The 18,568-nt window shown below is 46.5% G+C and overlaps 1 protein-coding gene across 2 annotated transcripts in view; it reads left to right on the top strand.

The window, feature by feature from the left end:
• The window catches only part of svila (supervillin a), a 351,300-nt gene that overhangs the window by 179,235 nt on the left and 153,497 nt on the right, over window positions 1–18,568 (top strand). For both annotated transcript variants that reach the window (XM_078425640.1, XM_078425650.1), the window contains one exon: window positions 9,074–9,154. In XM_078425640.1, the coding sequence (XP_078281766.1) occupies window positions 9,074–9,154 (81 nt within the window). The remainder of the gene's footprint in view (window positions 1–9,073; window positions 9,155–18,568) is intronic.

Here is an 18,568-nt window from a genome sequence, read left to right as displayed (position 1 = left end):
TGCATGACCTTGCTTACTGCTTTCCACTAAAATACGCATCCATTTTATATTAGCTAAAACAACAAAAGAAACCATCTTTACTACAACAAAATATAATATCTCTAATTGACTATACCAGCTAATAGCATAGATTCTCACTTCCAAACGTATTGGAGTAGAACTTTGTGTGGCTTGCGACAATTTTGCATTCTCTTTCCCGTCTCCAATCCCCTGTCACTTGCTTCAAAACTTTTACAATATCCCAAATCTTTCAATTATGTGTGTGGCCTTATCACTGCAAACTTGGCAGCCACGAAAATTTAAAAAATCACAGATACTTTGTATGCATAAGAAAATTAAACCAATTGCTGCCATTTGGTCTCGTCAGTGAATGGTAAGAGCTCTTCAAAACTGCAATAAAGAGAGAGAGCCCTATTCCATCTCTGTTTGTTCATGTATAACCCAGTCATAAGAACCTACCCTTGAAATAGAAAATAGGTGCAGGAGGAGGCCATTTGACCCTTCGAGCCAGTGTGATCATGGCTGATCATTCTCAATCAGTACCCCGTTCCTCCCTTCTCCCCATACCCCCTGACTCCGCTATCCTTAAGAGCTCTATCTAGCACTCCGCTATCCTTAAGAGCTCCATCTAGCTGATCAATAATGTGTGTGGTGTAATCACTGTGAATATCATAGTTTCATTTTACAGAAATAGAATTTACATCTCTATAACATCTGTCTGAATGATCCCAAAGCACTTTGCACACAATAAATTGATTTGAACTATAGGCAAACTTGGCAGTCACGTATTTTAAAAAAAATCACAGATACTTTATATCCATAAGCAAATTAAATCAGTTGCTGCCGTTTGGTCTCGTCAGTGAGAGCTCTTCAAACCCCAAATCACAGTAAAGAGAGAGAGCCCTGTTCCATCTCTGTTTGTTCATGTATAACCCAGTCATAAGAACCTACCCTTGAAATTTAATATTAAAATACAAAATGCCTCCTTATTTTCCGATCATGCCCTTTCTGCACTGCATTCACATTCTATTGATGTCAGTGTTTTTTTTCCTACAGTCGTTTGAGAGAAAATCAACAGAAGTAAAAGTGTTCTGTTTCCTGATCCATTAAATCCAAATCATATTTTCTTTGAAACTTCCAATGCCTTGACAGCTTTACGGTCACAAAAACTCTGAGGCAGTGAACGCAGAAAGTTTGTGCTAACTTCAATTTCAAAACATCTGCAGTAATGATTGAATTATTCTTTAGGGGAGTGCACACAGTAGTAATGTAGTTTTCACAAACAGTCGGGCCTATTGAGGCACTAAAGTTGATTACACTTGCCCATGAATGCAGCAAGATGTAAAAGAGAGACACACAAGGCTGGAGTAACTCAGCGGGTCAGACAGCGTCTCTGGAGAAAAGGAATAGGTGATGTTTCGGTTTGAGACCCTTCTTCAGAGTCCGAAGGAGGTTCTCGACCTGAAACATCACCTATTCCTTTTCTCCAGAGATGCTGTCCGACCCGCTGAGTTACTCCAGCTTTGTGTGTCTACCTTTGGTTTAAACCAGCATCTGCAGTTCCTTCCTGCACGAGGTGTAAAAGGTGCTTTCTTGGTGAAAAAAAGTAGTTTTAACAAAGTTTTGTCTCTGGATGCTGTTGAGAAAACTTTATTTGTTGACTGAATTAGTTTCAAAACAGTGGGACTTTCCACTGACTGAGTTGTTTCCATTTTTGGGCAGACCAGGATTGTTTATTTTAGTGTGCGAAGGAACTGCAGATGCTGGTTTAAACCGACGATAGACACAAAATGCTGGAGTAACTTTTCAGAATTAACATTTGATAACTGGAAATGTTAACTGGAAGGAGCGGTGCAGCGGTAGAGTTGCTGCCTTACAGCGCCAGAGACCCGAGTTCGATCCTGACTTCGGGTGCTGTCTGTACGGAGTTTGTACGTTCTCCCCGTGACCTGAGTGGGTTTTCTCCGGGAGCTCCGGTTTCCTCCCACACTCCAAAGACGTACAGGTTTGCACTCGCATGGGCCCTAGCTACGCCTGCCTCTTTGTCGGGTACATCGAACAATCCCTGTTCCAGACGTACACTGGCCCCATCCCCGAACTCTACCTCCGCTACATCGACGACTGCATTGGTGCTACCTCTTGCACCCATGCAGAACTCACTGACTTCATACACTTCACCTCCAATTTCCATCCTGCCCTTAAATATACCTGGACTATCTCTGACATCTCCCTCCCGTTTGTGGACCTCACCATCTCCATCACAGGAGAAAAACTAGTGACGGACATTTATTACAAGCCCACCGACTCGCACAGCTATCTGGACTACACTTCTTCCCACCCGGTCCCCTGCAAAAAGTCTATCCCCTACTCCCAATTCCTCCGTCTACGCCGCATCTGCGCCCGGGATAAGCTGTTTCACACTAGGGCTTCTGAGATGTCCTCGTTTTTCAGAAAACGGGTCTTCCCCTCCTCCATTATAGATGAGGCTCTCACTAGGGTCTCTTCTACATCCCGCAGCTCCGCTCTTGCTCCCCATCCCCCCACTCGCAACAAGGACAGGATCCCCCTCGTTCTCACCTTCCACCCCACCAGCCAGCGGATCCAACATATCATCCACCAACATTTCCGTCACCTACAACAGGACCCCACCACTGGCCATATCTTCCCATCCCCTCCCCTCTCTGCGTTCCGCAGAGACCGTTCCCTCCGCAACTCCCTGGTCCACTCGTCCCTTCCTACCCAAACCACCCTAACCCCGGGCACTCTCCCTTGCAACCGCACGAGATGCAACACCTGTCCCTTTACCTCCCCCCTCAACTCCATCAAAGGACCCAAACATTCTTTCCAGGTGAGACAGAGGTTCACCTGCACCTCCTCCAACCTCATCTATTGCATCCGCTGCTCTAGATGTCAACTTATCTATATCGGCGAAACCAAGCGCAGGCTCGGCGATCGCTTCGCTGAACACCTGCGCTCGGTCCGCATTAACGCAACTGATCTCCCGGTGGCCCAGCACTTTAACTCCCCCTCCCATTCCCAGTCTGACCTCTCTGTCATGGGCCTCCTCCAGTGCCATAGTGAGGCCCGCCGGAAATTGGAGGAGCAGCACCTCATATTTCCCCTGGGCAGTTTGCGGCCCGGTGGTATGAACGTCGACTTCTCCAACTTCAGATAGCTCCTCTGTCCCTCCCTTCCCCATCTCCTTCCCAGATCTCCCTCTATCTTCCTGTCTCCACCTATATCCTTCCTTTGTCCCACCCCCGACATCAGTCTGAGGAAGGGTCTCGACCCGAAACGTCACCCATTCCTTCTCTCCCGAGATGCTGCCTGACCTGCTGAGTTACTCCAGCATTTTGTGAATAAACAGGTTTGTAGGTTAATTGGCTTGGTATAAATGTAAATTGTCCCTAGTGTGTGTAGGATAGTGTTAATGTGCGGGGATCGCTGGTCGATGCGGACTCGGTGGGCCGAAGGGCCTGTTTCCGCACTGTATTTCTAAACTAAACTGGAACTTTCAAAAGCTTCCTAAATAGGGTTATACCTAAATAATAGTTCCTTCCCCGACAATATATCAACTGTACCAAAGCACGCAACAAAAGGTTTTCACTGTACCTCGGTACTTGTGGCAATAAACTAAACCAAACTTACCTTCATGATATTGTCACTGTTAGGGACCAGCTAGAATAGTCTGAGATAGAGTCGGTGCACATAAGGAGTTGTATCAATTGTCATTTGATGATTCTATACAAGCTTCTGTGTATAAAATCATGAGAGGAATAGATCGGGTAGATGCACAGAATCTATTGCCTAGAGCAGGGGAATCGAGAACCAGAGGACCTAGGTTCAAGGTGAAGGGGAAAAGATTTAATAGGAATCTGAGGGGTAACGTTTTGAAGCAAGGGGTGGTGGGTGTATGGAACAAGCTGCTAGTTGAGGCTATGACTATCCCAATGTTTAAGAAACAGTTAGACAGGTACATGAATAGGACAGGTTTGGAGGGATATGGACCAAACGCAGGCAGTGGGACTAGTGTAGTTGGGACATTATTCACAAAATGCTGGAGTAACTCAGCAGGTCAGGCAGCATCTCGGGAGAGAAGGAATGGGTGACGTTTCGGGTTGAGACGTCACCCATTCCTTCTCTCCCGAGATGCTGCCTGACCTGCTGAGTTACTCCAGCATTTTGTGAATAAAAACCTTCGATTTGTACCAGCATCTGCAGTTATTTTCTTATATTATTCTGCAGTTATCTTCTTATACTACATGTAGTTGGGACATGTTGGCCAGTGTGGACAAGTTGGGCCGAAGGGCCTGTTTCCACAAGGTATCACTCTGTGATTCTATCTAGAGTGCTGGAAATAAATGTTATCAGCTTTTCAAGGTGATAACATTTTCACAACTTTGACCAGTTGTGTCAATCGCAAATTAAGATATTTTGAGGATTTAGGGTATTTTTACGTGATCAGTTATGTGATCGGTGATGTGATCAGAATTCTGCCTGTCACTAAGATGACCACTGGACACAACATGTAGCTGTCGATAATGGTGATTTTCTTTTTGAGTTCCAAAAGATGTTTTGTTGTTTGAAAAAGCTAGTTGTAACAATACTACATCTCTGGATGTGACAATGAACTCTCTGTACCTTAACAGTTAAATCTTCCAATTCCAAAAGTCTGCGTACGCCTTTTCATGGCCAACTGGACAAGCACAAGACTTGCCTGTAGATCTGTGGTTCAAAATTGATCACAAGGAGTTGTCTGCAATTGAATGGAGGAAACTATCATAGAGCAATCAAAGATGCCCATGTTTCTTTGCTGTCCAACGAAGCACCCAAACTCTGTGTTTAGTTACAACGAGGTCCAGAGGAGGTTTACCAGAATGATTCCAGGAATGAGTGGGTTAGCATATGATGAGAGCTTGATGGCACTGGGCCTGTACTCACTGGAGTTTAGAAGGTTGAGGGGGGACCTCATTGAAATTTACAGAATAATGAAAGGCATAGAGTGGATGTGGAGAGGATGTTTCCACTGGTGGGAGAGTCTAGGACCAGAGGTCACAGCCTCAGAATTAAAGGGCGCTCTTTTAGAAAGGAGGTGAGGAGGGACTTCTTTAGTCAGAGGGTAGTTAATCTGTGGAACTCATTGACACAGAGGAGGGCTGTGGAGGCCAAGTCAGTAGATATTTTTTAAGGCAGAGATAGACAAGTTCTTGATTAGAACGGGTGCCAAGGGTTATGGGGAGAAGGCAGGAAAATGGGATTAGGAGGCAGAGGTCAGCCATGATTGAATGGCGGAGTCGACTCGATGGGCTGAATGGCCTAATTCTACTTGTGTGAGGCGTACAATGCAACCTATTTATCTCTGCTGTTCTCTTTTTGGTGCAGCCATCCATGATGGTGATTAATATTCCACAGGTACAGAATATATTTAGCTTTCTTTTACGTATTCATCTGTGTACAAACTTACCGCCTCCTTTTTTCTCTCTTGTCTATATCTAGATCCAGCTTCCATTCTATTCAGCCTTGCTGATCCAAATGATCAACGTTCTTCAGTGAAATATATATATATAAATAAAATATTTGAATCTAAACTTGCACTTGATCCCAAAAGCCAGTGGTTTAATTGAGATCCATAAATGACTGTCGGCCGTTTTTGAACGTTTTCTTCCTGATATTCATTGTTCAATACCTTGCATTGGGAAACGAGCATGGCCTGGTGATTGGTGTTGGGGTGGAAGAAGAATTTTGAGATAGTGGTCACAACTCCTTGCGTTTTAGGACTATTTTGGACAGGAACTGGCCTGGATGTTGGGGGAAAGGCACTTAATCGGGGCAAGGCAGATTACAGTGTCACTAGGCAGGAGCTAGGAAGGGTTAGAATGGGGGAAGTTGTCACTGGGTAAGTCCACAGATGACTTGCGACAGTCGTTTAAAGGCCAGCTGATCAATGTGCAGGATCAGCACGTTCCAGTAATGAGGAAATTCATTGGGGTGGAACACTCTCCAAGACAGACGTAAAGCCCACTGTTTAGACAATAGACAATAGGTGCAGGAGGAGGCCATTTGGCCCTTCGAGCCAGCACCGCCATTCAATGTGATCATGGCTGATCATTCTCAATCAGTACCCCGTTCCTGCCTTCTCCCCATACCTCCTGACTCCACTATCCTTAAGAGCTCTATCTAGCTCTCTCTTGAATGCATTCAGAGAATTGGCCTCCACTGCCTTCTGAGGCAGAGAATTCCACAGATTCACAACTCTCTGACTGAAAACGTTTTTCCTCATCTCTGTTCTAAATGGCCTGCCCCTTATTCTTAAACTGTGGCCCCTGGTTCTGGACTCCCCCAACATTGGGAACATGTTTCCTGCCTCTAACGTGTCCAACCCCTTAATAATCTTATATGTTTCGATAAGATCCCCTCTCATCCTTCTAAATTCAGAGAGTGAGGAAGTGAGGAAGGCTCTCAGAAGATACAGAGGGATATCGACCAGCTGCTGAAATGGGCGGAGAAACGGCAGGTGGACTTTAACCCGAGCAAGTTGTGAGGTGTTGCACTTTGAGAGGTTGAATGGCAAGACCCTTTGCGGCATAGATGTGCAGAGGGGTCTTGGAGTCCAGGTTCATAGCTCGCTGAAGGTGGCAGCACAAGTAGATAGGGTGGTAAAGAAGGCACATGGTATGCCAGGTTTCTTTGGTAGTGGCATTGAATATAAGAGTCAGGAAGTCGTGATACATCACCGTGGAACTTTGGTTAGGCCACGTTTTGGCGCATTGTGCACAATTACTGGGAAGATGTGGAGGCTTTGGAGGTTTACCAGAATGCTGCCTGAATTAGAGGGCTTCAGCTACAGGGAGAGGTTGGATAGACTTGGATTGTATTCTCTGGAATGTTGGGGGTTGAGGGGAGACTTGAGGGAGGGTTAAGGGGTGCCAGAGGAAGGGCAGGAGAATGGGGTTAGGAGGGAGAGATAGATCAGCCACCATTGAATGGCGGAGTAGACTTGATGGGCCGAATGGCCTAATTCCACTCCTATCACTTATGATTTTATGGTCGACGCAAAATGCTGGAGTAACTCAGCGGGTCAGACAGCATCTCGGGAGAGAAGGAATGGGTGACGTTTCGGGTCGAGACCCTTCTTCATCAGTCTGAAGAATGGTCTCGACCCGAAGCGTCTCCCATTCCTTCCCTCCCGAAATGCTGCCTGACCCGCTGAGTTACTCCAGCATTCTGTGTCTACATTCGATTAAAACCAGCATCTGCAGTTTTGTTTCCTGCTTATGATTTTATGACTTGATGGAATTATATAAAACTATGAGAGGCATAGGTAGGGTAGACGGTCAGTAGCTTTAATTCCAGGGGTGGAGGGCATAGCTCAAAGCTGAGAGGGGGAAAGTTTAACGGAGATGAGTGGGGCAAGTGGTGGAGGCCTGGAACGTGCTATCAGGGGTGACAGTGGAGGCCGATACAACAGGGGCATTTAAGCAGGTTTTGGAGAGGCACGTGGAAGTGGAGAGAATGGAGTGACGTGGATGATGTACGAGCAGATGAGATCAGTTTAATTGGGCATCTTGTTCGGCACAAACATTGTGGGCCGAAGGGCTTGTTCCTGTGCTGTAGTGTTCTGTCTATGCCCTGCCTGGTGGTTCATTTCTGCTATATGTGCATGGAATCGGGCAGTTGTGAAGGCCCTGGTCAAATAGCCCAGGGTCAGACTCCAACGTGACTCCAACGTGAAACCATCATCAATTGAAAGGTGTGGACATGGGGTGGGCGGAAGATCCAATGGACCCGTGGAAACTATTATCTATATACTAAAACTCTCGTTTGTTATCTTGTTTGTGACTGAACTTCAGCCAAAACGGTTCACGATAGCGCCACAATTTTAGGCCCACCTTACTCACCGTCGTCACTTTAGTGATAATGCAAGTAGTTTTATTGAAATCGGTGTTATATTTTTTAAGTTATTCACATTTTTAAGTTTAAAAGGAGGGGAGGAGGGAGGGAGGGGGGAAGGAGGGAGTGGGGGAGAAGGGAGAGGGGAAGGGGGGGGGGGTTGAGGAGAGAGGGGAGGGGGAGGACAGGGTACTGTACCAATGCAGGAGAGGTTTGGGACCAACGGGTCCACCTGGGCTAGTAGTGGTCTAAAAGTCTGGAGATGAAACCGATTATTAATGCTGTTTGATCAGTATATATTGGTCTTCTGGGCATGCTACATGATGGCCCTGTGTTGGTGTTGCTTGTTATAAGAGAGTCAAGAGTTTTTTTATCGTGATATGTTCCAGATAGAACAATGAAATTCCTACTTACAACATCGCAACAGAATATGCATATAATAAACGAGGGGAAAAAAAGAAACAGGCGTTCTGAGCGCCAGTTTAAAAACATCTCGATCAAAATCTTGGTAGCGATAGAGGGAAGTGACCAGCAAAGTTTAATAAGCTCATGATAGGCACAAAATGCTGGAGTAACTCAGCGGGTCAGACAGCATCTCCGGAGAAAAGGAATAGGTGATGTTTTGGGTCGAGACCCTTCCTCAGAGATAAGGGAAAGGGAAATGAAAGCTATAGACGGTGATGTAGTGAGATATAGATCAAATGAATGAAAGATACGCAAAAAAGTAACGATGATAAAGGAAACAGGCCATTGATAGCTGTGGGATAGGTGAGAACGAGTTACAGACAATGAGATTCAACAAGACGACTTTGAAGCTGGTACGACTTGGGTGGGGGAGGGACGGAGAGAGAGGGGATGCAGGGGTTACTTGAAGTTAGAGAAGTCAATGTTCATACCGCTGGGTTGTAAGCTGCCCAAGCGAAATATGAGGTGCTGTTCCTCCAATTTGCGCTGGGCCTCACTCTGACAATGGAGGAGGCCCAGGACAGGAAGGTCAGTGTGGGAGTGGGAGGGGGAGTTAAAGTGTTTGGCAACCGGGAGATCAGGTAGGTCCGGGCGGACTGAGCGAAGGTGTGAGCTCATGAATGGTTAATAGGTCTATCGTAGGTAAAGGTACCTACCTGCAGGAATGGGATTCTGGCAGCAAATTGACTCGCGCTGTCTCTGCTATGCCTTCATGTAGCAGTGCCATGAACGTAAAGAACGAGTGGTATCTACAGAGAGATTCCAATGGCGAGACTCCTCTCATCAACTGGCCTTCCAGGTACCGTTGAATGTGACATTTTATCATTTCTGGAATGATGTATTTTAATCATCCACATCTGATACTCACAATACTCATCAGATCCATTGTGTGTCAGCATCTCACATTGGTTTCACATCACGCCATTACACGGAACCTCTCACGCTGTACTGATTTCCCTGTGTCTCCATAACCTTTCACCTTACCCCGAGCTAACAATGGCCTGTTCCCTTAATCATCGTTACTATTTTGCATTAATTGGTTCTATATTTCTCTCTCTCTCGATCACTGACCATATCTCCCCTTCCCCTGACTCTCAGTCTGAAGAATAAGAAAATAACTGCAGATGCTGGTACAAATCGAAGGTATTTATTCACAAAATGCTGGAGTAACTCAGCAGGTCAGGCAACATCTCTGGAGAGAAGGAATGGGTGACGTTTCGGGTCGAGACCCTTCTTCAGACTGAAGGGTCTCGATCCGAAACGTCGCCCATTCCTTCTCTCCAGAGATGCTGCCTGACCTGTTGAGTTACTCCAGCATTTTGTGAATAAATACCTCAGTCTGAAGAAGGGTCTCGATCCGAAGCGCCACCCATTCCTTCTCTCCAGAGATGCTGCCTGACCCGCTGAGTTACTCCAGCTTTTTGTGTCTACCCTCGGTTTAAACCAGCGCCTGCACTTCCTTCCGACACTATCCATGATTAACGTGTTGGGTTTTGGGTGTGCATGACTAATTACCATCTGAACGACAGATGACAAAAATCTCCTACAGTTCCCAGTCGCATTTTCACCAACCATCTAATTGGCGCACTGGCCATTTAGTTGCGACTATTGCCGTGTCATCCACACTGCTTTCAAGTGTGATCATAAACCACGGAGTTGGTCCCACGTAGAAACAAAGAACTGTGGATGCTCACATGATGGATGGAGGTGCAGCTTAATCAGCAGTTGCCTTATGCCTTCACTAAACCCTTGCAGTGCAAATCAGGTATGTATTAATGCTGAGGACAGGCACAAAAAGCTGGAGTAGCTCAGTGGGTCAGACAGCATCTCCGGAGAAAAGGAATGGGTGACGTTTCAGGCTGAGACCCTTCTTCAAACTAAGACCTCAAGACCGAGAACTGAGCCTGAAGAAGGGCCTCGACCCGAATCGTCACCTATTCCTTGTCTCCAGAGATGCTGCCTGACCCGCTGAGTTACTCCAACTTTTTGTGCCTGTCTTTGGTATAAACCAGCATCTGCAGCTCTTTCCTACACATGTATTGATGCTGAATTTGTTTCTTGATTGTATAACTCACATGTAAAATAATAGACCTAATTATTAACTCATCCGATATTTTGGTCAACTACTGAGATGTGAATTACTTTAGAGCTGGAAAACAAAAAGCAAGAAGTCACAACGCCCTTTACGTGAAGGAGAACCTACTTTAACTACCGACCTGGGTTGGTGTGGATTGACTAGAAATCCCCAAAATGTGGATGATGTAGCAAGGAGGGAATGAGTCCAGGGCATTGGTCGTATCAGGAACTATAAAACCAAAGATACTAGAGGAGCAAGATGGACCACTCTGTTGAAATCGCCTGTACTGAAGTGTAGTACGCAAAGGAGCCATTTTAGTAGGCAACACCCGCCGTTCGCTATGCCTCTCGCAGTGTAATCAGCGTTGTGGGGGAACAGTGTACGTGATGATACCATAAAAATGCAGAATATATCTCGTCTATCAATTCACAGATTTATGTTCTTTTTCTTTTTAAATGTTTCTGCAAGTTTCTGCCTACTAAAATGGCGCCGTGACGCACTACGGTTTTTAGGGTCGAGTGCTCCATCTTGTATCTTTGCTATAAACTGAGCATATTCATGCATGAGCAGACATTTAAAGTTGAAACAAAAAGCACCGCTGGAGAAAAGGGGTAGGTGACCTTTTGGGTCGAGACCCCTCTTCAGTATTGGATTGCCAGACGTAGATTGCTCAATGTATAAAAAGGGCTGCAGAAATGAAAATACAAACCTGGATACAATATTATTAGTTTAGTTTAGAGATACAGCGCGGAAACAGGCCCTTGAGTCCAATGGGTCCACGCCGATCCCCACTCACTAACACGTTCCCACCCACACTAAGGGCAATTTGTCATTTTACCAAGCCAATTAGCCTATGAAGCTGTACGCCTTTGGAGTGTGGGAGGACCCACGCAGGTCACGGGGAGAACGTACAAATTCCGTACAGACAGCGCCCGTAGTCGGGATCGAACCCGGGTCTCTGGCGCTGTAAGGCAGCAACATTACCGCTGCGCCGCCGATGAGCGATTTTTCCAAGGAGCACACTCGGGAACAAGGTTGCTGTGGTGCTGTGGCTGCTCAACCTGCACATGAAAGGCAGTAGCACAGCACATGGCTGTAGTTGGTAGGCCAGGTATATGTAGTGGAATGTGACCAGGGCCTGATCCAATCCAATCTGCTGGTTAGATCATTTGTTACCGCAGGTGGAACGCCTACAGTAAATGGTGTGCCCAGGCGGTCGGCCATTTCGGAACTCACGAGGCCAGAATCTGCTCGATGGAGAGGTCACAATAGACAATAGGTGCAGGAGGAGGCCATTCGGCCCTTCGAGCCAGCACCGCCATTCAATGTGATCGTGGCTGATCATTCTCAATCAGTACCCCGTTCCTGCCTTCTCCCCATACCCCCTGACTCTGCTATCCTTAAGAGCTCTATCTAGCTCTCTCTTGAATGCATTCAGAGAATTGGCCTCCACTGCCTTCTGAGGCAGAGAATTCCACAGATTCACAACTCTGACTGAAAAGGTTTTTCCTCATCTCCGTTCTAAATGGCCTACCCCTTATTCTTAAACTGTGGCCCCTGGTTCTGGACTCCCCCAACATTGGGAACATGTTTCCTGCCTCTAACGTGTCCAACCCCTTAATAATCTTATACGTTTCGATACGTTTCTCATCCTTCTAAATTCCAGTGTATACAAGCCTAGTCGCTCCAGTCTTTCAACATATGACAGTCCCGCCATTCCGGGAATTAACCTAGTAAACCTATGCTGCACGCCCTCAAAGGCAAGAATGTCCTTCCTCAAATCACGGGAAGAATGAAGAAAATGCTGATGCGTTGCTCTCCTTGGCAGCGACGTAGAAGGTGAAGGAAAATCTGAAGAACCGTGCGTGCTAAAAATCGGAAATTAAGACAATGCTGAAAATGCTTCGCAGGTCAGGCAGCATCTTTGGGAAAGACACAATCATTGTTTTGTGTACTAGAACCTTGGTCAGAACGGAAAATACGCCCGCCTAGGCCTACGTGATCTTCCGGTTGCCAAACACTTTAATTCCCATTCCCGCACTGACGTTTCTGTTCTGGGCCTCCTCCACTGTCAGAGTGAGGCCCAGCGCAGATTGGACGAACAGCACCTCATATTTCACTTGGGCAGCTTACACCCCAGCGGTATGAATATTGACCTCTAATTACATGTAAACCTTGCATTCCCTTTCTCTCTGTCCCTCCCCCACCCTAGTCTTCCTGCTAGAGCTACTGCCTTACAGTGCTGGAGATTCAGGTTTGATCCCGACTACGGGTGCTGTCTGTACGGAGTTTGTACGTTCTGCCCGTGACCTGCGTGGGTTTTCTCCGAGATCTTCGGTTTCCTCCCACACTCCAAAGACGTACAGGTTTGTAGGTTAATTGGCTTGGTGTATGTGTAAATTGTCCCTAGTGTTTGTCGGATAGTGTTAATGTGCGGGGATCGCTGGTTGGTGCGGACTCGGTGGGCCGAAGGGCCTGTTTCCACGATGTATCTAAACTAAACTAAATCCCTTCTTAACTTTTTGACATCTGTATACATCATTAGTTGCTTACATAGATAATTGATCGTACAACCTTCTGTCTGTGATTGGACCTTAAAATATGTGTAGGCAGGGTCAGAACTTAACCCTTCCATGTCATTCTCCCTTCTATCCCAGAGTCCACCCGTGTACAATAACAGTGTAGTGGTTTGATTAGTAACGTCGACCGTAAATCTGTCCTCGAAGACTTGAGAGCGATATCAACTTCTCCTTGAGTGGTCGACACAAAATGCTGCAGTAACTCAGCGGGTCAGGCAGCATCTCTGGAGAGAAGGAACGGGTGACGTTTCGGGTTGGGTCGAGACCCTTCTTCAGACTGAGAGTCAAGGGAGTGGGGAAACGAGAGACATAGATGGTGATATAGAACAAATGAATGGAAGATTTGCAAAATGTAGTTGCGTGACTCCTTGAGTGAATCTGGTAGACAACCTGAGAAATAGCAGATGCGTACAGAATCCGTAGACGCAGATGGTAAGAGGCCAGCCATCACCCATGGGTTGCAGAGAGTCGGCATGGAATCATCTAGCGTACTATCCTATGTGTGTTCTATTAACATTTGTGTTCACTATATAGTATTAAATAGAAATGTTTAACTTCTAATATCAACATAATGGGCGCAGCGGTAGAGTTGCTGCCTTACCGCGCCTGCAATGCCAGAGACTCAGGTTCCATCCCGACTATGGGCGCCGTCTGTACGGAGTTTGTACGTTCTCCCCATGACCGCGTGGGTTTTCTCCGAGATCTCCGGTTTCCTCCCACACTCCAACGACGTACAGGTTTGCCGGTAAATTGGCTTGGTATACAGTAAATGTAAATTGTTCCCATAATGTGCAGGGTGGTGTTGTTGTGCGGGGATCGCTGGTCGGCGCGGTCTTGGTGGGCTGTATCTCTAAAGGAAACTAAAAATATTATTTTCTATGTTTTAAATTGTAATTCCCTAATTACTTGCAATTTTTCATCATTTAATTTATTAAAAAAATTACAGCTTTATAACTTGCATTGCAACTTATTGCAAATCTAATGGGTTGGTCTGAATTTTATTGGATTTTGTAAATTATCTGACCCAAGTTTCATTAATTGCCAGACGCAACTTTTGGATTGGTTTACGGTAATGCAGTCGCCTTGTTTCGCTTCAAGGAAACAAAGTACAAGTAAATGAGCATTCCCAGCTCATTTATTAGCAATCTGTAGAGCAAATGGGTGTTCTTACTGCCTGTCTTTCCACACTGGGTCCAAAATGGAACCTCTTGCAAATCCAGCTTTTGTGCTGAGAAATCATAGGACTCATTACCAATCCACGTCCAGTGGCTTTAACTACCGGAGGGAGACACAAGACGCTGGAGTAACTCAGCGGGGTCAGGCAGCATCTCTGGGGAGAAGGAATGGGTGACGTTTCGGGTCGAGACCCTTCTTCAGACCGAGGGCCTGAATCCTGATTGGAAAATGTTGAGATGAAACAAAGAATATATTCATACGATTTGTAAATTCACTGCACACAGATTATGTTTGGAAATTTATTCACAAAAGGCTGGAGTAACTCAGCAGGTCAGGCAGCATCTCAGGAGAGAAGGAATGGGAGACGTTTCGGGTCGAGACCCTTCTTCAGTCTGAAGAAGGGTCTCGACCCGAAACGTCACCCATTCCTTCTCTCATGAGATGCTGCCTTACCTGCTGAGTTACTCCAGCATTTTGTGAATAAATACATTCGATTTGTACCAGCATCTGCAGTTATTTTCTTACACTTATGTTTGGAAATGGTCGGCATTTTTCACGAGAGATATCAAAGTATTCAGAACTGTTATCTTTGATACCCGTTCTGAGGAAGGGTCTCAACCTGAAATGTCACCCATTCCTTCTCTCCAGAGATGCTGCCTGTCCCGCTGAGTTACTCCAGCATTTTGTGTCTATCTTCGGTGCAAAGCAGCATCTGCAGTTCCTTCCTACACATACGGCTTTAATCACTGTTGTATAAACCTCGACTGAAAGAATTGGCCCTTGATGGAAATATCAAGTCAATGTTATGCTTTTTCTTTAATTATCGGTTGGTTTTATCCATTTTATCTTAAAATTGGAGCATAATCTGAAACTCCTCCAAAATCGTCCCTTTTTTTGCTGTACGTGGGAGATTTTAATTCATATTTCGTGGAAGATTGAGGATAGCAATTGGGGGAAATGGTTTATTGCTTTGCCAGTTTCTTTATTAAATGAAGTCAGGGAAACGAGAAACAATGGTTAAAATGCTTGGTTTTTATTATCATGTGTGGTGCAGTGAAAAACTTTGTTTTGCAGGCTAGCCAAGCATCAGATACACCATACATGGATACCATCAGTTCAAATTCATGTACCAATGATAGAGCAAAGGCCGTAGAATATATTTCTCGATATATTTCTCATGGCAGCTGGTGGGAGGGGAGGGAACCCCACAGTGACCCAGAGCGTCCTGTAGGTGGCAACGGCCTGAAGAAAGTGGTGTCCCCAGGGCTACAACGTGAGCCGCAACAACGGCCTTGTCAAGCGGTGTCGTGCGGTCGATTAAGAAGGGCTCGCTGGTGCTCCTTGTGAGTTGGGGATGGCGTCGGAAGCTGGCGCCGGGAAGGCGGTGAGAACCGGGATGGCGTCGGCAGGCCCGTCTGCTTTAACCAAAGTCCGTTATAAAAGGGCCCATTAAAACGAGGGTTTACTGCACTTATTGCAGATATTGGCTCACGTGCTTCAACATCACTAATTCTCAAATCCTGACAACATCCGACCCCACTCTAGAAATACTTTGTGGAAAATGCTCTACCTTAAAAATCGGAGAGAGAGAGAGAGAGAGAGAGACAGAGAGAGAGAGGAGAGAGAGAGAGAGAGAGAGAGAGAGAGAGAGAGAGAGAGAGAGAGAGAGAGAGAGAGAGAGAGAGAGAGAGAGAGAGAGAGAGAGAGAGAGAGAGAGAGAGAGAGAGAGAGAGAGAGAGAGAGAGAGAGAGAGAGATGCGCCATTTTGACAGGCGAATAATCAATGTTTAAAAATCGGTGGCAAAAAACGCAGCAAGATTATCCTTTTTGTTTCATGAATGGGCAGGAAATTTAAAGAAGCAGGCTTCCGATCAGCTGGAAGAGACAGATTAATCAATAAAAAGGTAGGAAGGTAGAGTGGGGGGTCTGTTTTGGAGGGACACCACATTAATGCCAAGTGCAGAACTGAGGATAGACACAAAAAGCTGGAGTAACTCAGCGGGCCTGGCAGCATCTCCGGAGAACAGGAATAGGTGGCGTTTCGGGTCGAGACCCTTCTTCAGAGTGAGAGTCGGGAGAGGGAAGTGAGAGATATAGGCAGTGATGTAGAGAGAGAGAGAGATATAGAACAAATGAATGAAAGATACGCAAAAAAGTAACGATGATAAAGGAAACAGCCCATTGTTAGCTTTGTGCCAGGTGAGTATGAGTACAGACAATAGACAATAGACAATAGGTGCAGGAGGAGGCCATTCGGCCCTTCGAGCCAGCACCGCCATTCAATGAGATCATGGCTGATCATTCACAATCAGTACCCCGTTCCTGCCTTCTCCCCATACCCCCTGACTCCGCTATCCTTAAGAGCTCTATCTAGCTCTCTCTTGAATGCATTCAGAGAATTGGCCTCCAATGCTTTCTGAAGCAGAGAACTCCACAGATTCACAACTCTCTGACTGAAAAGGTTTTTCCTCATCTCAGTTCTAAACGGCCTACCCCTTATTCTTAAAATGTGGGCCCTGGCTCTGGACTCCCCCAACATTGGGAGAAAACAGAAAACTGAGGGTTTAGCTCAAGAAGCTTTGGCTCAAGGGGCTTGGGCAAGCAGAGCCGAGGAAAGGTATGCTGAGCTTGCAGGTGGGTCAGTTTCAAGCCTGGAGGCGGAGAAGCAGAGTGGAGATTAAAAACGGATCTGGTGGGATTAAGTCAAGTAGGGATGCAGAATCAGATGATGCACTGTAGCTGCACGATGTGGTTCCTGGTGGACCTCCACCGTGGTTCCTGGTGGACTTCCAACATGGTTCCTGGTGGACCACCATCGTGGTTCCTGGTGGACCTCCACCGTGGTTCCTAGTGGACCTCCACCGTGGTTCCTGGTGAACCTCCACCGTGGTTCCTGGTGGACCTCCATCGTGGTTCCTGGTGGACCTCCACCGTGGTTCCTGGTGGACCTCCACCGTGGTTCCTGGTGGACCTCCACCGTGGTTCCTGGTGGACCTCCACCGTGGTTCCTGGTGACCACAGCTGCAGCAAATGCTGGTTGCATGAGGAATTCAGGTTCAAAATGGATGACCTGGAACCTGAGCTTCAAACACTGCGGCACGGTGGCGCAGCGGTAGAGATGCTGCCTTACAGCGCTTACAGCACCAGAGACACTGGTTCGATCCTGACCATGGGTGCTGTCTGAATGGTGTCACGTTAGGAACAGGGGACGTACAACGAGATCTGGGTGTCCTAGTGCATCAGTCACTGAAAGGAAGCATGCAGGTACAGCAGGCAGTGAAGAAAGCCAATGGAATGTTGGCCTTCATAACAAGAGGAGTTGAGTATCGGAGCAAAGAGGTCCTTCTGCAGTTGTACAGGGCCCTAGTGAGACCGCACCTGGAGTACTGTGTGCAGTTTTGGTCTCCATATTTGAGGAAGGATATTCTTGCTATTGAGGGCGTGCAGCGTGGGTTTACTAGGTTAATTCCCGGAATGGCGGGACTATCATATGTTGAAAGACTGGAGCGACTAGACTTGTATACACTGGAATTTAGAAGGATGAGAGGAGATCTTATCGAAACGTAAAAGATTATTAAGGGGTTGGGCACGTTAGAGGCAGGAAACATGTTCCCAATGTTGGGGGAGTCCAGAACAAGGGGCCACAGTTTAAGAATAAGGGGTAGGCCATTTAGAACTGAGATGAGGAAAAACTTTTTCAGACAATAGACAATAGGTGCAGGAGTAGGCCATTCAGCCCTTCGAGCCAGCACCGCCATTCAATGCGATCATGGCTGATCACTCTCAATCAGTACCCCGTTCCTGCCTTCTCCCCATACCCCCTCACTCCGCTATCCTTAAGAGCTCTATCCAGCTCTCTCTTGAAAGCATCCAACGAACTGGCCTCTACCGCCTTCTGAGGCAGAGAATTCCACTCCTTCACCACTCTCTGACTGAAAAAGTTCTTCCTCATCTCCGTTCTAAATGGCTACCCCTTATTCTTAAACTGTGGCCCCTTGTTCTGGACTCCCCCAACATTGGGAACATGTTTCCTGCCTCTAATGTGTCCAATCCCCTAATTATCTTATATGTTTCAATAAGATCCCCCCTCATCCTTCTAAATTCCAGTGTATACAAGCCTAATTGCTCCAGCCTTTCAACATACGACAGTCCCGCCATTCCGGGAATCAACCTAGTGAACCTACGCTGCACAGTTGTGAATCTGTGGAATTCTCTGCCTCAGAAGGCAGTGGGGGCCAATTCTCTGAATGCATTCAAGAGCGAGCTAGATAGAGCTCTTAAGGATAGCGGAGTCAGGGGGTATGGGGAGAAGGCAGGAACGGGGTACTGATTGAGAATGATCAGCCATGATCACATTGAATGGCAGTGCTGGCTCGAAGGG

Source organism: Rhinoraja longicauda, chromosome 2, assembly GCF_053455715.1.
Source record: "Rhinoraja longicauda isolate Sanriku21f chromosome 2, sRhiLon1.1, whole genome shotgun sequence".
In the NCBI taxonomy this organism is placed as follows: Eukaryota; Metazoa; Chordata; class Chondrichthyes; order Rajiformes; family Arhynchobatidae; genus Rhinoraja; species Rhinoraja longicauda.
The sequence above is the reverse complement of the archived record's forward strand: the minus strand, read 5'-3'. Positions and strand labels throughout refer to the sequence as shown.